Source organism: Penicillium vulpinum (genome assembly GCF_028829585.1).
Source record: "Penicillium vulpinum strain IBT 29486 chromosome Unknown utg000002l_segment0_segment0, whole genome shotgun sequence".
In the NCBI taxonomy this organism is placed as follows: domain Eukaryota; kingdom Fungi; phylum Ascomycota; class Eurotiomycetes; order Eurotiales; family Aspergillaceae; genus Penicillium; species Penicillium vulpinum.
This window is the reverse complement of record NW_026643242.1, coordinates 3769421-3789560: the sequence shown is the minus strand read 5'-3', so window position 1 is coordinate 3789560 and position 20140 is coordinate 3769421. Positions and strand designations below refer to the sequence as shown.

General features: G+C 41.4%; 5 protein-coding genes across 5 annotated transcripts; 4 read left to right on the top strand and 1 right to left on the bottom strand.

Moving 5' to 3' along the window:
* Window positions 1-9929: 9929 nt before the first annotated feature.
* N7479_004506 (sterol desaturase family protein) lies at window positions 9930-10978 on the bottom strand (the record flags this gene model as incomplete). Its single annotated transcript, XM_057252203.1, has 3 exons — window positions 9930-10488; window positions 10549-10634; window positions 10685-10978. The coding sequence occupies 3 exons, from the start codon at window positions 10976-10978 to the stop codon at window positions 9930-9932; spliced, it is 939 nt and encodes a 312-aa protein (XP_057111528.1).
* Window positions 10979-11753: 775 nt separating this feature from the next.
* N7479_004505 (NCA2 family protein) lies at window positions 11754-13856 on the top strand (the record flags this gene model as incomplete). Its single annotated transcript, XM_057252202.1, has 4 exons — window positions 11754-11770; window positions 11838-13361; window positions 13436-13561; window positions 13619-13856. The coding sequence occupies 4 exons, from the start codon at window positions 11754-11756 to the stop codon at window positions 13854-13856; spliced, it is 1905 nt and encodes a 634-aa protein (XP_057111527.1).
* An 812-nt stretch (window positions 13857-14668) lies between these two features.
* Window positions 14669-15417, top strand: srgA (Rab family GTPase srgA; the record flags this gene model as incomplete). The annotated part of the gene is made up of 3 exons (XM_057252201.1): window positions 14669-14698; window positions 14771-15038; window positions 15095-15417. The coding sequence occupies 3 exons, from the start codon at window positions 14669-14671 to the stop codon at window positions 15415-15417; spliced, it is 621 nt and encodes a 206-aa protein (XP_057111526.1).
* Window positions 15418-16165: 748 nt separating this feature from the next.
* N7479_004503 (putative AAA family ATPase) lies at window positions 16166-18489 on the top strand (the record flags this gene model as incomplete). The annotated part of the gene is made up of 2 exons (XM_057252200.1): window positions 16166-17695; window positions 17773-18489. The coding sequence occupies 2 exons, from the start codon at window positions 16166-16168 to the stop codon at window positions 18487-18489; spliced, it is 2247 nt and encodes a 748-aa protein (XP_057111525.1).
* Window positions 18490-18823: 334 nt separating this feature from the next.
* On the top strand, window positions 18824-19942 carry N7479_004502 (RNA-binding protein with serine-rich domain 1; the record flags this gene model as incomplete). The annotated part of the gene is made up of 4 exons (XM_057252199.1): window positions 18824-19117; window positions 19215-19320; window positions 19379-19507; window positions 19671-19942. The coding sequence occupies 4 exons, from the start codon at window positions 18824-18826 to the stop codon at window positions 19940-19942; spliced, it is 801 nt and encodes a 266-aa protein (XP_057111524.1).
* Between the last annotated feature and the right edge of the window lie 198 nt (window positions 19943-20140).

The following is a 20140-nucleotide window of genomic DNA, read 5'->3' as shown; positions in this document are numbered from 1 at the left end:
CTTAAGACTACCTCGGTAAATATCCTTCTAGCTAGCTTCGCTAGGATTGTTTGATTCCTATTTCTTTGATAAGAAGAATTAAAGCTTTTAGGATAGAGACAAAATTGTACTAATAGTATAAAGATACCTATCGATACTATCTATATCCTTATAGTATTTTAAAAGCTTTTCTAACGTAGCTTTAAGGGTAGATTATATAAGCTATTTCTATAGAACCTTCTTCCGCCGAAGTATAGTGATCGCCTTCTTAAGATAGTTAAAAAGGTAGTTATATATACTAAAGATAAGGTAGATACTTAAGTCTTTAGTCCTAGAAATAAGACTTATAAACTTATAGAATAGTTTAAGAATAAAGAGTAGATATTCAATCTACCTCTATTCTCCTAGGCTTAATATAAAGTGAGGCTACTTATACTATAAGCAGAAGGTATCGAATACTAGCTGCAGTCTCTTTACTCGCCGGAGTATTAGGAAAGTTAAATTCTACTATATCCTAATATCTTAGATTAGAATAAGCTTAGGCTCTTTATCCTAGAGAGTATAAAATATATCCCGCCGCTGTAGGCTTATATTAATATAAATAGTAAGGTTGTAAACCTAAAAGAGATATTAGTATATAGAAGTAATACTTAGAATATAGTATACCTTATTAAGTGTATCTGCGATCTTATACTTTCTTTGGTGTATATATAATACCCTTATATAATTATTAGACTAGTTTAACTTAGCAGTATTATTACTTAGGGATACCTTTATCTTCCTAAGTAAATCTATAAGACTAATTTAGATAATATAAGCAATATAAGGAACACAAATAATCGTAGAATTAGTACTTAGTTAGATAGTCCTTACTGAGTCGTTTATAGCCTAAACTAGTATTATATTGTTTAAGGTATTGTCGGTAGTGATTGTAAGTACTCGATTAAGAATATTATATTTTTATAATATCCGAGTAATAACCTCACTAAGATTCGACCTAGAGTATATACTAGAGAGTGGCTCGAAGCTAAGGAGAACCTCGCGGTACTCCTAATCTTCGTCTAGAAAGTAGCCTATTACTACTATAAACGCCTACTGAAATAGCGATATCTAACAGTCTAGCGTAAGGGAGAGCTTTATCTTTAGTGGTAGACTCTAGAGGAGTCTTTCTTAGTATTTATAGATAAATACCTTTAACCGCTTACAGATAGTTTATTGTAAGGGAATAGTTAGTATAGTTAGAGTAAGGTATATATATTTAATAATATCGGTAAACTCCTAGTATTTAAGGAATAAAAATAGGAGATATAAAATAGTGATAAGACTTAGTAGCTTTTACTCCTAAATATCCTATAAGAAGATAAGAGCTAGTTTATTTAATACCTAACGTATTTCACTACCGAGTGGGCCACCACTACCGAGTGGGCCACCCCATCTAACCTACCAATTTTAAATGCATTTATCTCAACCAAAACGCCATTAAATTAATTCAACTAACTAAGTGGTCTATCTGGACATGTTTCTCTTCTATGCCCTGGCAATCTGCATATTCCACACCCCCGGGGGGGCCGCGTACGTGGCTGAATAGTTGATTCTCTAGGCATGCCGGGGCCGGGGGGAGGTGCTTCAATTGCTTCTTGTTGCTGCATAATTAATGCAGAGGCTTCTTGAACTGAAAGGCCTTCTTCGGCGGGTATCTGCTTTCGGGATCGAGTACGCTTTTGCTTCTGCTTCTCGTTGGCGGCGCGTAATTCCTTGTTTTCTTTGGCGAGTAAGATAGCACCTTGCATTGTAAGACGGAAGCCTTTCACAAGCTGGTTTAATACACGATCTGATGGGCTAGGCGGGCTTCGAGATCTTGTACGAAGTAAAGCTTTGATTGATGAAGCCTGACGACGTAGATCTTTCTCTGTAAAAGGGGTTTTTGGTGTAAAATTCCGGCTTGATTCACTACCCCGGCTAGCTGGGGGGTTGGAGTTCGAAGCCGAATATTGAGCTTTGAAATCACTCTCTCCGGTAAAAAGGGGACTAAACCGGCTGCTCCGAAGCTATTTTTAATAGTCTCCGATTTAAAAGCTTCAATTCGTGCGAGGGGGTATACTTCGAGGAAGTCAAGCTTATCGATATGGTTGATCCCGTTCCGTATTTTGGTTTCAACCATCCGACCGTACGATCATTTTAATACCGCAAAACAGCCAATATCCAGAGGTTGTAAAAGATGAGATGAATGTGCTGGCATACAGATTGGTATCACCTTATTTTGCTCACAAATTTCGTCAAATTTAGGCGTTAAATGACTTCCGTGGCCGTCAAGTACTAGAAGCCGATACCCCCCTTCGTACGCGCAGAAGTACTAGGAATAAAGAGCTTTTCTAGCCAACGGAGTCCAATTTCATCAGAGGTCCAGCCGTTAGGGCTTACTTCGAAACGCCAGTTCTCCGGAAGGCCTTCGAACCATAATTCAAGAAAGACTTTGCCTTTGAAAATCACACACGGAGGGAGGGCCCAACCTAAAGCATTCGTACACTCAATTGTAGTCACCCATTCACGATTTCCAGGTTGTAAAACTCCTCTTCGACTAGGTAAATCACTTCTCGTAATAACCTTTATAGTTGAAACCACTCCCATAGCGAAACCGGTCTCATCGAAGTTATAGACATCGTCGGGGTCGATTCCAAATTGAAGGATTGTCTTTTGAACCAGATTAAACCACTCTTGAATGATTTTCGGGTCTTCGCATTTCGCACGCTCGTAGTTATACCGTTTTAAGAATCGGGAGGAGAGGAGAGGATACCGTTGTATAAATTTCGTAACCCAGTTTTCGCCGACCGAAAGAACCGGGGTAGTTCCACGCTTTTGAAGAAGAAGATCCGCTATTTCTCGTACCATAGAGTGCCGGGGGGCCCCTCCACGAGAATCCATAGAGAGTATCCATTTTTGAAGAGATTCCTCCTCGAGTTCTGTTAATATATAACTATTGGCGCGTGTTTCAGGACGAAAGGTATCACCAGCGAGGCGGCGTTGTAAGGTAGAGCGGGGGACTTCGAAACGGCGCGCCACTTCACGAATTGAAGAGATTTCTTGATTCTTAAAAGCCTGGATAGCTAGTAAGATCCTACCCTCTTGCTCTATTGAATTTCTAGAGCGTTGAGAGCGAATTGGTGGCATGGTGGGTGGTTGAAGAAGAAGGGGTTAAATTAATTGACGCGTTTTGGATAGGTGGCCCACTCGGTAGTGGTGGCCCACTCGGTAGTGAAATACGTTATAGATAATTTAGTAATAAAGATAATATAAGGGGATATAATATATAGCTATCTTAAGTAAATTCTTAATATTCGGTCTTCTTAACGCAAATTTAGTATAGTTAACCCCCTTCCTATACTTATTTATAGATAATATACCTATATAAGCAGCTACTGGATAATTAAGAACCTTCCGATATTACTTATATATTATACCTAGCTTCCTATCTTTAGTATTCGCTACTTAGTCGAAATTATTCTAGTATTCTATTTAATAGCGCGTGTCCTAGTTTACGCACTTAGACTTCCCGAATTCTATCTAAAGCCACTATTTAACAAATTCCTTACTTATTATATTATAGTATAAGGTAAAGGAATTAATACGGTTAGGATTTAGTATCGTAAGACAAGGAGGTAAAGGTATATATTGCGAAGAGCTAAGAGGGGCGAACTAATAACTATTGTGTACCGATATTAAGGTTTATTAACTTCTTAATATAAGGGGTTATAAATAGTGTATTATTAGGGAGAAGGTATTAAAGAGTGTCTAACGAAGCCCCCTTGTAGTTTAAGGAAGTATAAGTGTTAGAAAATTGTGATATATTTAATATAGGTAAATATAAATATAGTAAGGAGTAGATAACTTACAGTGAATTGTTTTCTATAATTAAAGTATAAAGGACTAAAATTTACTATTTTTACTAAGTAGATCTATTAAACTATTCAATAAACTATTACTATTAGTTAGTTTATAAGGGTTACCCTCGACGAACCTTATAGACCCTCGACGAACCTCGTAGACCCTCGACGAACCTTATTTAGACCCTCTGACCCTTATCCGGACCCTTAATAAACCTCGTTTAAACCCTCAGCGAACCTTATATTTCTGACCTCGGTCGGAAAATAGACAGTATAGTCCAGTGATTGTATAAAGCCTTCTAAACCCTATATTTCTAACCTCAGTTAGAAAATAGACAGTGTATCTAGTTATTATATAAAGCCTTCTAAACTGGTTTAGATATAATTCTCTTATATCCAAAGGGTAGAAATAAAATATATTTCTTTTAAGCAATATTATATATATAGATATATATCTTCAATATATATTTCTACTATAATATAGATTGATCACTTCTACCTCACTAAGTACCGCTTCCCTACGGTTATATAGTATAAAAAAAGTATAGAACTAAGAGAACTATACTTAAAATATAATATTATTAAATAACTTTACAATATTTAACAACTTAAATAGTTATAAATTAGTGATTATAATCCAGTGGACAAAACAGATATAAATAACTGTATTTTATTAAGAGATATAAGCAATTTTATCTACCTTGATTAGGCTTAGCGCTCGAAATTTATATATCCGAGGGTCGCTGCGGGTCGTAGAGGGTCACCCGCGAGCGACCCTCGGAGGGTCGGGTGGAGGGTCCAAGATCATGGACCACCCGGAGGGTCACTGCTAGGTCTAGGCACTAGAGATCCAGAAGCAGCTTAAGTAGGGTATATCTACCCGTTATATCCTTACTAGGATCCGTTAGGATAATCCTAATTCAGCTCTATAGCCCCGTAATATCTACAATATACAGAGAAAGCTATATACAGAGTTTCTTACTGGCTGTACGCCTCTATAGACGTTACTCTAGGAGCTTCCTAAGGACGGGGACTAGATATTTAAGTACGAGGTTGATAATAAAAACCACGTTACTATCTTATTCTATATATATAAAACGAGTGTTACAATACTGAAGTTAAATCCCTAGGTAGACTGCGACATCGCCCGTCCATGGGCACTAGAAAGTGTCCACGGCCCGTGGGCCTTTTGAAACTTGACGCCCATCGCCCACCGTTATGCAAAATTAATGCAAAAATTACCCTATTAGGCTATTTTATGTATATAACTAGTTCTTGGCAGTATCCACCTTGCCAAGAGTGCCCGCATATGTCTTGGCGACGCTAAAAGTGTCTCCACTTTGGTGGGCGTTGTCGCAGTCTAGGAATACCCTTAGTAGTTAGGTATCACCTACTACTCGGGCGTCCTAGGCGGAGGTAATAAGTACTTTAATTATAGTTACTACTAGTAGTACTAGCCCTACTTCTAGTGAGAACTATAACAGAGGTCGAGGGGGCCGTCGAAAGGTAGCTGGTAGAGGAAAATACCATAGTATACCTATAGGTTTAACCTCTGTACAGAGGTTTTAATATATTTAACAAAAGAATCGAGTCTTTTAGTGCGCAAAAAAGGAGCTAGTATAGAATTAAATAATCGATTGCAGCACTTTAAAAAAAAGTAGTATCTGTTTTATATAACGTATTTCACATGCCAGCGGCCACCACAACCGAGTGGCCATCCCAAAAACACATAATAAATATAATAAATTGCAATTTCATATCTCAACAACATTATCATTTTATTTCATTACTTGTCGATAGTCATTGATAAGTCCCATTAGCACCATATATAAATTTCATAGTTAGTAAACAGCTGTAGTATATTAATTCCAAAAATTACCAAAAATTACGTTACTAAAAGCTAGAAATATATAACGTATTTCACATGCGAGCTGCGCACACAAGCGAGCTGCGCAGTCGAAACACCATAGTAAAATCGATGTATGCTACACTTATATCTCCACAACCAAACGTTTTTTTATTAACAGTAGTATGCCGATAGAGATTGATAAGAATTTTTAGTAGTATACATCAATTTCGAGTGGATTAAAAACCTGCATTATTATGGTATCGAAAATTATGTCTCTAAATCCTGTGGTTTATATAGGGGATTGATACAGGGACCCCCCCCCCATAGCTAATACGACCCCCCCCTGCCTGATTTGTGCCTGATCCTGCCTGATTCCTCAGGTATTAATATATTCTACCAGATATTCTACCCACTATAATAATTCTAGTCTATATAGTAAAGAATATACCTTTATACTCAGAAAAAAATACTTATTTTAACTGATTTATTGCTTTCTAATCTTATATAACTGTTTATTCTGTATTAGACTGATTCTCCAGCACCCCTAGTATCCTCGGTATCTATAGCACTCTACCCGCGACCGCGACCGCGACTACGACTACGACTATAAGTCCCCCGAGCAGCAGTATAAGTCCCCCGAGCAGCAGTACCTATCCCCTAAGCAGCAGTGCCTATCCCCCGAGCAGTAGTGTCTATCTCCTAAGCAGTAGTACCTATCCCCTGAGAACGCCCCTATATATACCCCCGGGGTGTACTACGAACCTATCCCCGGCTTAATTCCTATAATAATAGATCCCGATAAATAGAGGAGCTTTCTTAAGTTTAGGTTAACGGATCGGGGGAAGACTAAGTGTTCTAGGCCTAGGTAGCCTATATCTTAGTTACCTAGGTACTTCCGAAGTTCCTAGCGCCTCGGGGCTATCCTCGTCGACGTATACAAAGGGGATCTTAGACTAGAAGTAGGGGATTAATAGGGGGGGTATTATTTATACTATATAAGTACTAATACTAGAAGTAGGGGATTAATAGGGGGGGTATTATTTATACTATATAAGTACTAATACTAGTAGTAAAGGCTTAGTTTAAGCGGCTTTTTCTTATTATTATACGTCTTAATAAGATAGATATAGGGAAATCCAGCGGTATTCTTCGAGTTATAGTTATAGATAAGGGGGATTAGTTACTTCCTATCTACCCCTTCTAGTAGATATCTCTCGTAAATATCCTTTATAAGTTAAATCGCCTTTACTGAGATATAACTATAAAGAAGTTAGTAAAGCTTTTTACGTTATATTAGAGTATATATCTTCTAATCTTCGATCTAGTGCTTAATCTTTACGAATTAACTATCTACAGTGCGGGTAAAGCTCTGGAGTATAATAAGTAAATTGTTATTCGAGATATATAGCCCTAATTTTAATAACTAATATACACTCTTAGTATAAGAGGTAGCTATCTTATCTAAATAGAGGTATTTCGCAGTGTAAATATAAAGAAAGTACTTAGGGTAGTTATCTAGCTATTTACTCTAGATATACTCGATTAAAGGCTAGAAGATCGGATCAGAATACCGCTCTTTAAAGTATACCTACTAGCGCTTATATTCTTTAACAGTAATAGTATAAACGACCCGATTCTAGCGTTTTAATATTTTCTTCTAGCCTTCCTCGACTTTCTTATAGTCTTCTCGGAGCTATATAGTAGTATAACGTTAGGATTAAGAGGATATAAGGGTATTATATTATACCTAGGTAAGCTAATCAGCGAGAAGTAGATAGATATATTTTATAGTATTTATATTAATATACTAAATATATATTATATACTTAGTATTCGGAAAGATAGTCTTAATAGTATTTATTAATACTTTCTCTTTATTAGTCAGAATTATACGCAGAGGATTAAGACTAAGGGACTTATAGACTTCTATAAGGTACTTAAGTATAACTTTGTATAAATTATCCTTCTTATCCTATATAAATATAAAGGTAAGGTAAAAGGTTTAGTCTATTGCTATAAAGCCGATAATATTAAATAAGGGTAAACAATATCGATTTATTTTATAGGTATAGTCTATCGAAATAACCTAAGGGTTTATTTTAAGTATCTTAACGTTTATCTTATATATATAGAATAAAGCAGTGATATAGTTTTTATTGTTAAGCTTATACTTAAATATCTAGGAACTATCCTTCGGTAGTTCTTTAAGCAGCGCCTAAAGCAGTGTATAACTAGTAAAAAACCTTATATTTAACTTTATCCGGGTATTGTAGATATTATAAGAGATAAGGGAGCTTTCGGGGTTAGCCTTACGTATTTCAGTAAGGATTTAATAGATCGTATATCCTTATTTAAGCGTATTCTCTACCTTATCCTTCTTCCGAGAAAGTTCGAGAGCCCGCTGAGTAGTATAGGTTAATATTAGCGAGGGGGGATAATTATATATAGGATTCTTAACAGTAAGATACTAAATATTGGTTTAAAGATTAAGCCTAAGGGTAATAGAAAAGGGGTATTCGTATATAATAGTTATAGTATTCTATCGCTTTTTAGGAGGAGAGCGATCCTGCGTTACCTTCCGGCCACAGTTATAAATAATACAAATCGTCTTTTTAACCCTACGTTTTATAAATTTCGACCGACGGCTTATTACTGTATATCCGATCACTCGGTAGAAGCGGGAACGTAAAGCTTAGGATCGGCTCGGCGGGAGGGGACTCGGTACTTAGTAGTACAGTGCTAGGTAGAGTCTCGCTGATTAGTGTAGTGCCTAGTGGAGACTCGGGGATAATCTCTAGCTCGGATTCCGAGTCGGAAATTAGGTAATCGAGGCCTAAAGAGGCTATAGTAATAATACTTTTTGATAAATTGATAACAGATTTGATAGATTTAAAGCTGTTAATAATAGAGAGATTGATAGAGTCTAATAGGTGTAAACTGGAATTAGAGTATTGATTTATTTGATCTAATCTATATAACAAAAGTGACTTGATTTTATATAGGGTTTATATACAAATTGTAGGTACCTTCTGTCTACTACTATTGTGGAAGGAGTGTACTAGGCAGGCGGTGTATAAGATTAGAAAGCGGTGTGGAGAGCGGTAAGCTATACCCTGAAATTTCAGGCAGGGGGGGGGGGGTCCCTGTATCAATCCCCTTTATATATCTCAGTCATGAATTTCTTAACCTTGCTTAAATTCCCCTAAACTCCTAAAAGGAGCAAGATATTACATGAAAAGCATTAGGCTATAAGGAAAAGTTTGCAAAGACAAGCATTGTTGAGATATCTAGTTGTAATTTATCGCATTTACTATGGGTATCGGACTGCGCAGCTCGCTTGTGTGCGTAGCTCGCATGTGAAATACGTTATATCGCAATCACAAATTCATAAACCTTCTCTAAACTTCCTAAAGAGGCTAGATATTATCTAGAAAGGATTAAGCTATAAGGAACACCCCTTACAACCAACCGTTGTTGAGAAGTGAAGTTGTAATCTATTATATTTACTATATGTTTTTGGGATGGCCGCTCGCTTGTGAAATACGTTAGATATATATAGACCCAGGATATCGATTACGTATATATAAACATGAATTATTATAGGATCATATACTATACTATACGCCAAGGAATACTAGCGTAACCCTGCAACTAAACCGCAATAGGCAGTCAAAAAAAAGCATCCCAATATAGTAATACGCTAGCCTATAGTAGTAATAGGGGGTCGATATAGTGTGTGGGGGGGGGGGGGGTCAGTATACTAGATGCATCCAAAATTTCAGGTAGGGAAGCGTCAGATTATCCAGTTGGGGGGCGGGAGGTCAAATCAATAACTCCCCATCAACATACTGCCTGGTAAAACCGAGCTCGCCCGGCCGAGCATTTTGCCTTAGCTGAATATGTCTAATAGGTTGTTGGGTGGGGTGCGCAGCTCGCTTGTGAAATACGTTACCTACCACCACCTGGGCAACGGATTTTTAGGCAATCAAAATGTATTATGAATATTGATTCTATTGAAGATCTAAAATGGCTCATCCTATCACCAGGCACATTGAAATATTAAATACATTATCACATTACTATCCCGAGGATAATAAGCATCATGAGAAACTATGCGCTCACCGGGCAATATCCAGGGCGCAACACTGTGGAGAAATACCCAAATAGGGATTTGAAGAGGCAAGCATAACGTGCACGAATAAAGGTAAACATGCAACTGCTTACTGGGCCTTCGAAACTTTGGCCTTGTTTTCTCTTCGGCGCTTCAGCGCATCGGGGGTGTACTCGGTGTCAAGAACATAATCCCACCACCGGAAGCTGCTAGCATAGTTCCCGATGAACTTCTCATGATGGAGATCGTGGTGATCGGCACCAGCCCAGAAGGGAAGGAAATGGTGAAGACTCCATGGAAATTCATAACCGCTGTGAGCATCGATGGCCTGGAACAAGCGCAAGACGATCCAGATGTACATGGTAAGAATGTGCAGTTCGCCTGTCATAGCACACCAAACGATTGGGCACCCAATCGTGCCGAAGCCCAAGATCATCACTTCAATCGGTGAGGCATATTCAGCAGCTAAGCCAAAAGGGGCTGAGTACTGGTGGTGGATTTTGTGAATGGCCTTGTAGAGGGGACCCCAATGAAGAGCACGGTGGGAGAAGTAATGCCAGGTATCCTCCATCACAAAGAAGATTGCAATCTGATAAGCCATGGTCCAAAGGGTAGGGAATGGGATCGAGGTCGAGAGCCCACAGAATTGTGCCAAGGGGTGGAATAGCCTAGCACGCAGGTTAGATCCTCAAAGATTTCTCTGAATTTGGAAGGTATTTAATTCTTACCAGATTTGGGGTAGTTCGACAGTGAAATGACTCAGGAGCACGAACTTGGCGCAATCCCACTGTTCCCTCAGCGATGGGATCTTATTCTGCATGGTATTAGAAATGGTCCAATGAAAAATGGAAGGGTGCTACTTACACCCTGAATTTTGTAGCGGTTGAACAGGCTAAATGTGTCGATGAAAATCCAGGGCAGCGAGCGACCGAAGTAGACAATTTCATGCATGGCGAATGACATGATTCCAGTGGCCAGGACATCGTTCTGCATCCAAGCATACCAGGCTGCCCACAACCTCTCTGCCACATTCAGGTCGGCATTGTACTTCCCAATCTCCTCGAATTGGCCCCAGTATGTCCCCGAGGACAGGACCGTTGAATTCCTATGTAGAATATTAGTATATTGAGCCAAGTAAAGGGTATGATCACCATACATTTCAAAGGTTGTTGTGTTCTTCAGAAAGTAAGGAAGAAAAGCAGAAAACAGGAAGCAGAAAAGAAAAAAAAAAAAAGTAAAAAAGAAGAAGAAGAAATGGAAGATAGAAGTAAGTGAAGCCCAAGTCCAGAGTAATCTATGGAAGGTTATAAAGGAAAAGGGAAAAGCAGATCAAGAGATAAAGGATAGTCCAATCCCGACGTGGCGAGATCAGCTTTTTTTTTTTTCCCCCTGAACGTAGGGGTAAGGCCACTGGCAAAGCCGATCCCCCGAGATCACCCCACCTGCATAAAATCAGGTAATGTGGAATTCGCTGGTTTTTGTTTGGTTGAAAGAGAGGTCTTGACTTCTACTATTTTTGATACAAATATAGTATATATCCATGGATGTATCTTACGATTTTCTCTAGATAATAGTTACTTCTCCATATATTATCTTGTATCATATTAATATTATCCTGACTTCAAAATGTGTATACACAAAATATGTTGTACACAAAAAAAAAAGACCTGTGACCCCAGTATGTTCTCTACTTTGTACTGTGTAGGTTCAAGTATAGTTTGCACTGTTTGTATAATTTCAAGAATTTGCAATGTTTACACGGTTTACATTATTTGCATTGTTTGCATTATTGCATGACGACATTAACCTTAATCCTTATTTTCCTTACAATAGTTATCTATCCATATACCACTCTAGGTACTACTACAACATAGATACTAGTATGGTCTGCTTTTAAAGGTAGGTGTACCTCATACTATTGGAAGATCCTGGAATGTCTGTTATACGAGAGTGAGTGTAACACAATTCCTGAAAAGAAACTTTGTACTCAAATTGGGTTTTTTCAACCCCCCAACAGAACTGTTTGTGGCATCAACACTCAGCTTGATCGCCTTCAACAACAAATTGCAAGCCCACAAAGTCTGGACCCCACAGATTTATCCACCGAATCTCTTGAGTCAATTGGCCAATTGCAAGATCTCATCAGCTCCATTTCGGTGACTTCCAAGACCCAATCCCTCCTACCTCCCAGTCGGTTGGCAGACTTACTTTCGGGTACTTTGTCTCGCCTCCAAATACAAACGACTCTACATGAAGGAAATAGTACTCAACTATCGGACCATGTATGGATAGTGGCTGCAAAGGCGGCCATTCAGGCATCAGGACTGGTCATGAACACCCTCCTCGATCAAACACTTCAACTTCATGATGAGACTTATTACTGGGGTGAGATGTTGGGATCTGTCTGGTATAGCGGTCTGTATGCCGTCCAGAAATCTCCAGCGCAATTCTGCCGGTGGACGAAGGATGTATCCCTCGCTCAAACTTATCAAGGAGTCCCATCCATCACTGCCAGGTGGAGCCGATTTTACCAGATTGTCCGCCAAAGTGCTTGGAAACTTGGAGGACACTCCATACGTGCCAATTTGTTATACCCAATTAGATCATCCCGGGTAGAAATGCGACAAAAACGAGACTTGCTCTTGGAAATGAAAGACCTCCATACCAGTGGTCTTGGTCTTCTGATGGAGGGATGGCATCTTTTTGAATCGAATGACTTCGCGAGTTTAAGTCCCGGAACTATCAATGCCCAATGGTGCGATGCTGTTTACAGAGCAGTGGTTTTGATTGAAGCCATCTTTCAGCAGATAGCACTTGAGCCTAGCACTCACGAATTGGAACGAGGAGTGTTTGCCACTTTGGAGAGGGATGTTGACAACATTGAAACGTACACACAAGGGAAGGATCCCATGCATAAACCTTTGGACTTGATCGAGCGACTTGTGCATGTTCTTCGAGAGAAGTTGCCAAACCATACCACTTCAATGTCATTATTTATTCGTCGCCATGGGCGTCCTTCATGCATAATCCGCTACTGGTTACCAGTCTCAGCCGCTCTCCTATCAGGAAGTGCATCAATGAGGTTTTTGGCCAACCGACAAGAGGAAATCATCCAGTCAATTGTCAATATCGGTTCCACCACTATCGATTTCTGGGGTAATTGGGTTGTACACCCAATCCGAAACCTCATCGGGACGATCAGACACGATGAAAAAAGCGAGATTGCAATCATGAGCAAGAATAGCTTGCTCGCTGATCGGGCAAGTCTAGAGAGAATGGTAGTGGACTTTGTCCGCGACCGTCCGGACCTTAATCAGGGTGTGGTGACGGACACCACCGCCATCGTTAATTCTGTTAAGGAGGGTGATTTGACTCCCGTTCTAAAAGCATATGAAAGGGATTTGAGGTCACCATTCGTTGGAACCGTTAGAGGCGATCTTATTCGTGCTCTTCTAATCCAGATCCAGAAGACAAAGGTCGATGTGGAAATTGCCATCAGTGGGATCGATGCATTGCTGAAAAGCCAGGAGCTTGTATTTGGGTATGTGTCCCTTTGTCTGCGGGTCTCTTTAGTATCCCCCCCCTCTTCTTTTCTAACCATTTAATGTTCTTTAGATTTGTGGGGTTGACTCCTGGCATCTTGGTTTCCTTTGCAACTATGAGATGGCTAGGCGGTGTTCTCGGCAGCCGACGAGGATTGCGAAAGGGCAAGCAGCGACATAAACTGAGACGTGGATTGCGGTATGATAATCTCAAACCGGTGTACAAATTTTTAAATGACTAATGTCGAACGTGCAGGAATGTGGCCCGCATTTTGACTTCTTCTACGGTTTTATCCAATGGGACTGTTGCCTACAAGGACTATGGGCAATTGATTTGTGAGGCAGAGGATCTCCTTCAGCACGTGAAGATTATTTCTGGAAGCATGCAGTACCAAGAGTTCCGAGAGGATATCCAAGATCTTTTGAATGTTCAGAATGGAGTGGACAAGCAACTTCGCGTGATTGAAAGGATGAGATGGGCGTATTTCCAGTGATGTTAGTGACAACATGATTATTTCCTTAGGAATACTCGGCTATTCTATTTTACTAACTATTGGTATACATTGAATGATATATTTATATTAGATTATGTGCATATGCCCTGATGCAAATTATTCATGTCTACAACTGTCTTCGAGAGTTGCCTAGGAATGTACAAAAAGAGATCATGTAACGCTTGAAAATTCCAGCGACGGTTACATATTATATAGTACATAGCATACTATATAGTACATAGTACTAAAGTATATTTAACATGAATTATTTATATTCCTATGCTAAATCTATATGCCAGTAATATGCTGGTATGTGCCAATATATGGCCCAGGTGGTTTATTGTTCCCATGATATTGCTTACATAATATACAGAGATCCTCCCTACCGTTGCGTTACCGTCATCACCTCCACTCCGTAGGTGGTCGTTCTACCTCCTTTCCCATAAAACACTCCGAAATCTTTAGCTCGTGTATGCTTGATTGTGGATCTTTGCTTGAAGTCTACAATCCTTTCAATTTTTCTGCCCTTTTATCAGTCTGGGCGGTTCGGTTCCAGCATTTCACGAAGCTCCTGATAAGTCCTCGGGGCAACTTGGGAAAACCATCAACCTAAACCATTTGATTGCTCTGATTCATCCCACAGCAGTATCTAATCCTTCCGCTTTACATCAAAACCACTTCATCAAAACCAAATCCCTTGTCAGTCGACTTGACGAATTTCCGGATCACCTCGGTCAGGAGTCCTATCCATCTTCCACGGCGCTGCTTAGCTTCGGCGTTTACCTTTTACCCAAATATCGCCATAATCCATGATGGCTGGCACACGGAATTATGATTTCCTGGTTAGTATTTGCGGCCATTCAAAACCAAACAAAATTTCCCCCAAGCCCCGACAGTGTTAACTTTTGTCATAGATTAAACTGTTGTTGATCGGGGACTCGGGTGTGGGTAAATCATGTTGTCTGCTGCGATTCAGTGAAGACTCCTTTACCCCATCATTCATCACTACAATCGGGATTGATTTCAAAATTCGTACGATCGAGTTGGACGGCAAGAGGGTGAAGTTGCAGATTTGGGACACCGCAGGCCAAGAGCGCTTTCGCACTATCACGACAGCATACTACCGAGGTGCTATGGGAATTCTGCTAGTCTACGACGTGACAGATGAACGGTCATTCCAAAGTAGGAGTTTCTCTCCCCTCTCCAATCAACTGGATGTGTCTGATCATTTTCTTTAGACATTCGGACATGGTTTTCAAACGTCGAGCAACATGCTAGTGAAGGTGTACACAAGATTCTCATCGGAAATAAGTGCGACTGGGAAGAAAAAAGGGCGGTCTCTACTGAACAAGGCCAGCAGCTCGCCGATGAACTCGGCATTCCCTTCCTCGAGGTTTCGGCCAAGAACAACATCAACATTGAGAAGGCATTCTACAGCCTTGCATCGGATATCAAGAAAGGGATGGACACTTCTAAGACCGAACAATCTGGTTCTCAGGGCGTTAATATAGACCAGCAAGGTTCTGGTCTGAATGGCAACTCTGGGGGCAAGTGTTGTTAGTTGCTGTATCACCACCCGTTTTGACTTTTGCCCATGATATCTCTCCCTTGTCGCCGTGTTTTAAGCTACCATATGTTTCTTATTTCCCCCTCCGCTTTCTTCTTTTCCCTCGTTTTCGTTTTGCTCGCTACACTATCATGTGCCAAGATTTGAATGTCCAAGTTTTTATGTCTGAAGAGTTGGCGCCTATGAACATCCGAGTATCATACAAACTTGTCCATATCCCGCTTTTTGATACTTTGACGTAGTTTGTCTATACTTTTTCCTTTTCCTTTTCATTCTTTCCAGTCTACCTTCAACCTATACAGCTTCGGTAAGAATATCATCTTTCATCTATACAGTTTTCACCAGAGTAATGTCCCAGTGTGACCCACTTTTTCCCCCCTAAATCTTTAAAGCTTTCTATTTCTCTTCTTTTCTCTTTACTCTGCTTTTCTTTTGGATAATCTTTCTAATAATTCTCCCTCTCTTCAATAGAGATTGAAGTCTTTATTTGAGGGGACAATCCTGTTAAATCCAACCATTCCCTGGAGTTGCCCCTCCCCCACCAAAAAAAAAAAAAAAAAAAAAAAAAAAAAAAAAACTCTTGGAATATTCAGACTGGGTATTCCATGCAGTAAAAACACATCCGCCCATAATCTCAAGCTTCTAACATATCCGACACAGAAGAAAAAGAGAGAACACATACAAGAATAAAGGATTTCTGAGAATATCAACTTTTTTTGTTGCAAACACGTCCTTTCTCATTATGTCTGACGTCCGCCTTTTCACTGCTCGTCCATTGCCGAAGCACCAGGCACGGAAAGACTTGAAAGATGCATTTCGTGTCCATCTATCTTCCTCTTCGCTAGCTGCTCTAAGGCTTCAATCAGAGAGTATTTGCACGCTGAGGCAAGGCGATGGGCCACCGCTGACTGCCATAGCATGGTATGCAACAGAGAACATCCAGAGCACAGTCGTGCAAATATCAAGGACACTTCAGGATTGCTATGATATCAAGATCGGAGAGAAAACCTCTATCACCAGGGCTGAAGGCCCCCTAGAAAACATCGACCTAGTGACATTGGTGGACTGTTCAGATCCCGAAAAAATTGCCAGATATGGCTCAATTTCAGAAAGTGACAGGTCCCATTGGGAATGGGTCCTGGATGAAAAGCTTCTCCGATGCGAGTGTTTGACGGCAGGCTTGACTTTTGAGCTGGAGCTCAAGGGCCAATCTAGGAGTTTCCGAGTGGTTAACATACATTCACAGAACCCTCACTCTAGTCATACGCTTTTTCAATTCACAGAGGCGTCCAAGGTTTCCCTTGGTCCAATCACAGAAAGAAAAGAAGAAAATTCTTCAGCCATAGCAGTGCAATCTGCTGGCCTTGGAGGCCTCTCCCGCCAGATTGACGACATCAATGAGAGCTTATCTGATTTTAACATTGATCCGCTGAAGCCGGTGATGCCATCATTCTACGAGAACAGCCGAGGGATTCTACTCTATGGACCAAAGGGGACTGGCAAAACAAGTCTTCTAGAACAGATTGAAAAGGCTGGCTGGAAGCAAACGTTCAGAATCGGCATGTCAACTTTGGGCAGAAATACCAATGAGGGCGAGGTGAAGCTGCGCAATATCTTCCAGGAGGCGGCTCGCTCTAACCCCAGTGTGATCATCATCGACCAGTTGGAATTTATTGCCCCTAAGCGAACCTCGATTGAATCTCAGTCTCTTGCATCTGTTCTTTGTGAGAATCTAGATGCTATACGAAATACATCGATCCTCGTGGTGGCCGCAACAAGAAACCCTAATCAAGTCGATGACGCCCTCAGAACGCCCCATCGACTTGGGACAGAAATTGAGATCCAAGTCCCTACCGCTCAGGACCGAGCTGAAATACTACATGCCATTCGTGGGCCAGTATCTGCCGGTTTGACCGACGAGCTCATAGAGCTACTAGCAGAAAAGACACACGGATACGTTGGAGCTGACCTTTTTGCCCTTCTGCAATTGGTCTGTCGCAAAGCCCGACAACGACAACTGTTAGAGCAAAATTCCACAGCCATGTCGGCCGACCCGGTCGACCCGTATAGCTCGCACCACGGAGGTTCCAGCGATGAATTGACCATCTCATTGGAGATACAAGAAACAGATATCTTGCTTTCTCTCCAGGAAATTCGTCCCACGGCCATGCGGGAAGTGTTCCTGGAAACCCCAAAGGTGAGATGGTCCGACATCGGTGGACAGCATGATATCAAAAGACGCCTCCAAAAAGCCATTGAGCGGCCCTTGAAGGTAAGATCTGTATTCGAATCCCAGAAAACCCTTGGCTTGAGAAGACTAATGTATTTTTTTCTTAACAAAAACTGTAGTATCCTCAACGGATGCTCAGACTTAATGTGAATAGTAAAAAGGGTGTTTTACTTTACGGGCCGCCAGGTTGTTCCAAGACACTGATGGTCAAAGCCCTAGCCACAGAGGCAGGGCTGAATTTCCTGGCAGTCAAGGGTGCAGAGATTCTCAGCATGTACGTTGGAGAGTCTGAGCGATCATTGAGAGAGATCTTCAGAAAGGCCCGAGCAGCACGACCAAGTATCATATTCTTCGACGAGATTGATGCCATTGCTGCTCGACGCAGTAGTAGTTCGGGAGGGGTCAATGTGCTTACGACTTTGCTAAACGAAATGGACGGTATTGAGGAGCTCCGAAGCGTGTTGGTCATTGCTGCTACCAACAAGCCCGATGTTTTAGACCCTGCATTGATGCGACCTGGACGATTGGACAACATCCTTTATATTGGTCCTCCGGACTTTGAGGCGCGTAGGGAAATCCTGCGCATCTGGGCTAAGAAGTCTGTGGTAAACCCAGAAGTCGACTTGGATAATCTGGCATCTCTGACTGAGGGCTATTCTGGCGCCGAGATTGTGAGCATCTGTGAAACCGCTGGAGATGCAGCACTTGACGACGAGGAGGAAACGCAACAGGAGCAAGATGTGCAGTGGAAACACTTTGAATATGCACTTGGACAAGTGCGACGGCAAATCACGGATACTGTCATCCAAGAGTATGAGAGATGGAAAGAGGGCTAGAAGGAGGGGCTTCGATACTCTGCATATGTGCTTTGCTGTATATAATAAAAGTTATAAAGTTTTTGAAGAGAATTGAAGTGCGTATAAAGTATTACTAGGTGATTACCGAATTAAGTTAGTGCCAAAATGTGTAACATCCCTTCCCTCTCTCTCTCACTCTCTCTCTCTCTCTCTCTTTCTCCTAGCATAGTGTTCCAAGTATTCCAAGTTCTCCTATCTCTTTTCGAATTCCCTACTTCGATTCTCGTTTATCTAGAGCTGCTTGCTTTACATATTCAATTTGTATCGCTTGAAGCTAGCATTAATTTGGCACACCGTGCATTGAATCTTCAACATGTCCTTGAGATCGCCTCGCAGACAATCACCTTCACGTTCACCAGACCAGGATCAGGACCGAGCACAGTCGCGTTCTTTACCTCCAAAACCCCGAAGTGAAAGTCCATCACGAAGCCTCACCCGAAGTCCGTCACAAGGACGTCGCGATCGTTATCGTTCAAAGACCCGATCTCGATCCCCGTCTCGTGGGAGAACCCGATCTCGCAGTCTCAGTCGAGGTGGTCGCCGCTACAATAGCCGGAGTGAAAGCCGCTCACTTACTCCCAACCCTAGTCCTCCGAGAAGTTCTAAGGTAGGTGCCTACCCATTTCTACTGTGACATGACTGTCCATCCATTGACGGCTACCATATCTATGAACTTCGAACTGACTTTCCCTCCTTCTCAACAGATTGTGGTAGAAAAATTGACAAAAAATGTCACAGAAAATCACATCCGAGAGATCTTCGGGGGCTTTGGAGAGATAGAGTATCTCGATCTCCCAATCAACAAAGCCTGTAAGTCCCGCTTCTGACTCGTGATTTGAGATTTGTCTGTGTCTTAACACTCTTACAGTCATGACAAATAGGGGGACTGCATATATCCTTTACTACGACCCTGCTGACGCAGAGGCAGCCATAGCCCACATGCATGAGGCTCAGCTTGACGGGGCCATCCTGAATGTCTCAATCGTTCTCCCTCGCCGTAAATTCTCACGCTCGCCACCCCCTGCATCAAGTCGAGGGAATGGTGGTCGCCCCAGATACGGCCGAGGATCATATATAGGCCCACCATCTCCGCCCAGACGACACGGAGGCGGCCGACCTATAGAACGCCATGACATATATAGGCCCCAGACTGCATCCAGATCACGATCTCCTGTTCGTTCTCGGTCATACTCTCGATCTCGATCACCACCGCCGCGCAGGGGCAGCCTTCGCACAGACTCGCGGCATCATCGGCGCCGAAGCCCAAGCTACAGTAGCTATGGTTACAGCAGTCGAAGTCGCAGTCCAAACCGGAACCGAGGCCACAATCGAAATTAAACATCTTCCGATTTGCGGTCTCTTGTCTTGTTGTGTTGTGTCTTGGCTCAGCCCTAACGGGGGATTGCATGTGATCTTCGGTGCGGGCAACTGAATTTCTCTCGCAAGATATCCAGAATAGCTAGTTCCAAGCAACAGTCAACAAATCCTACTACCACTCTTAATGTAAGGATTACAAAATTGAGCGGCCCCCAGGTAGTCGGTATGTATATTCACTTATTAAGAAGTAAGATAGCCCTGGTTGGGTATTATACAAGACCGCAGTAGGAAGACTAATAGGGGACTTTTGTAT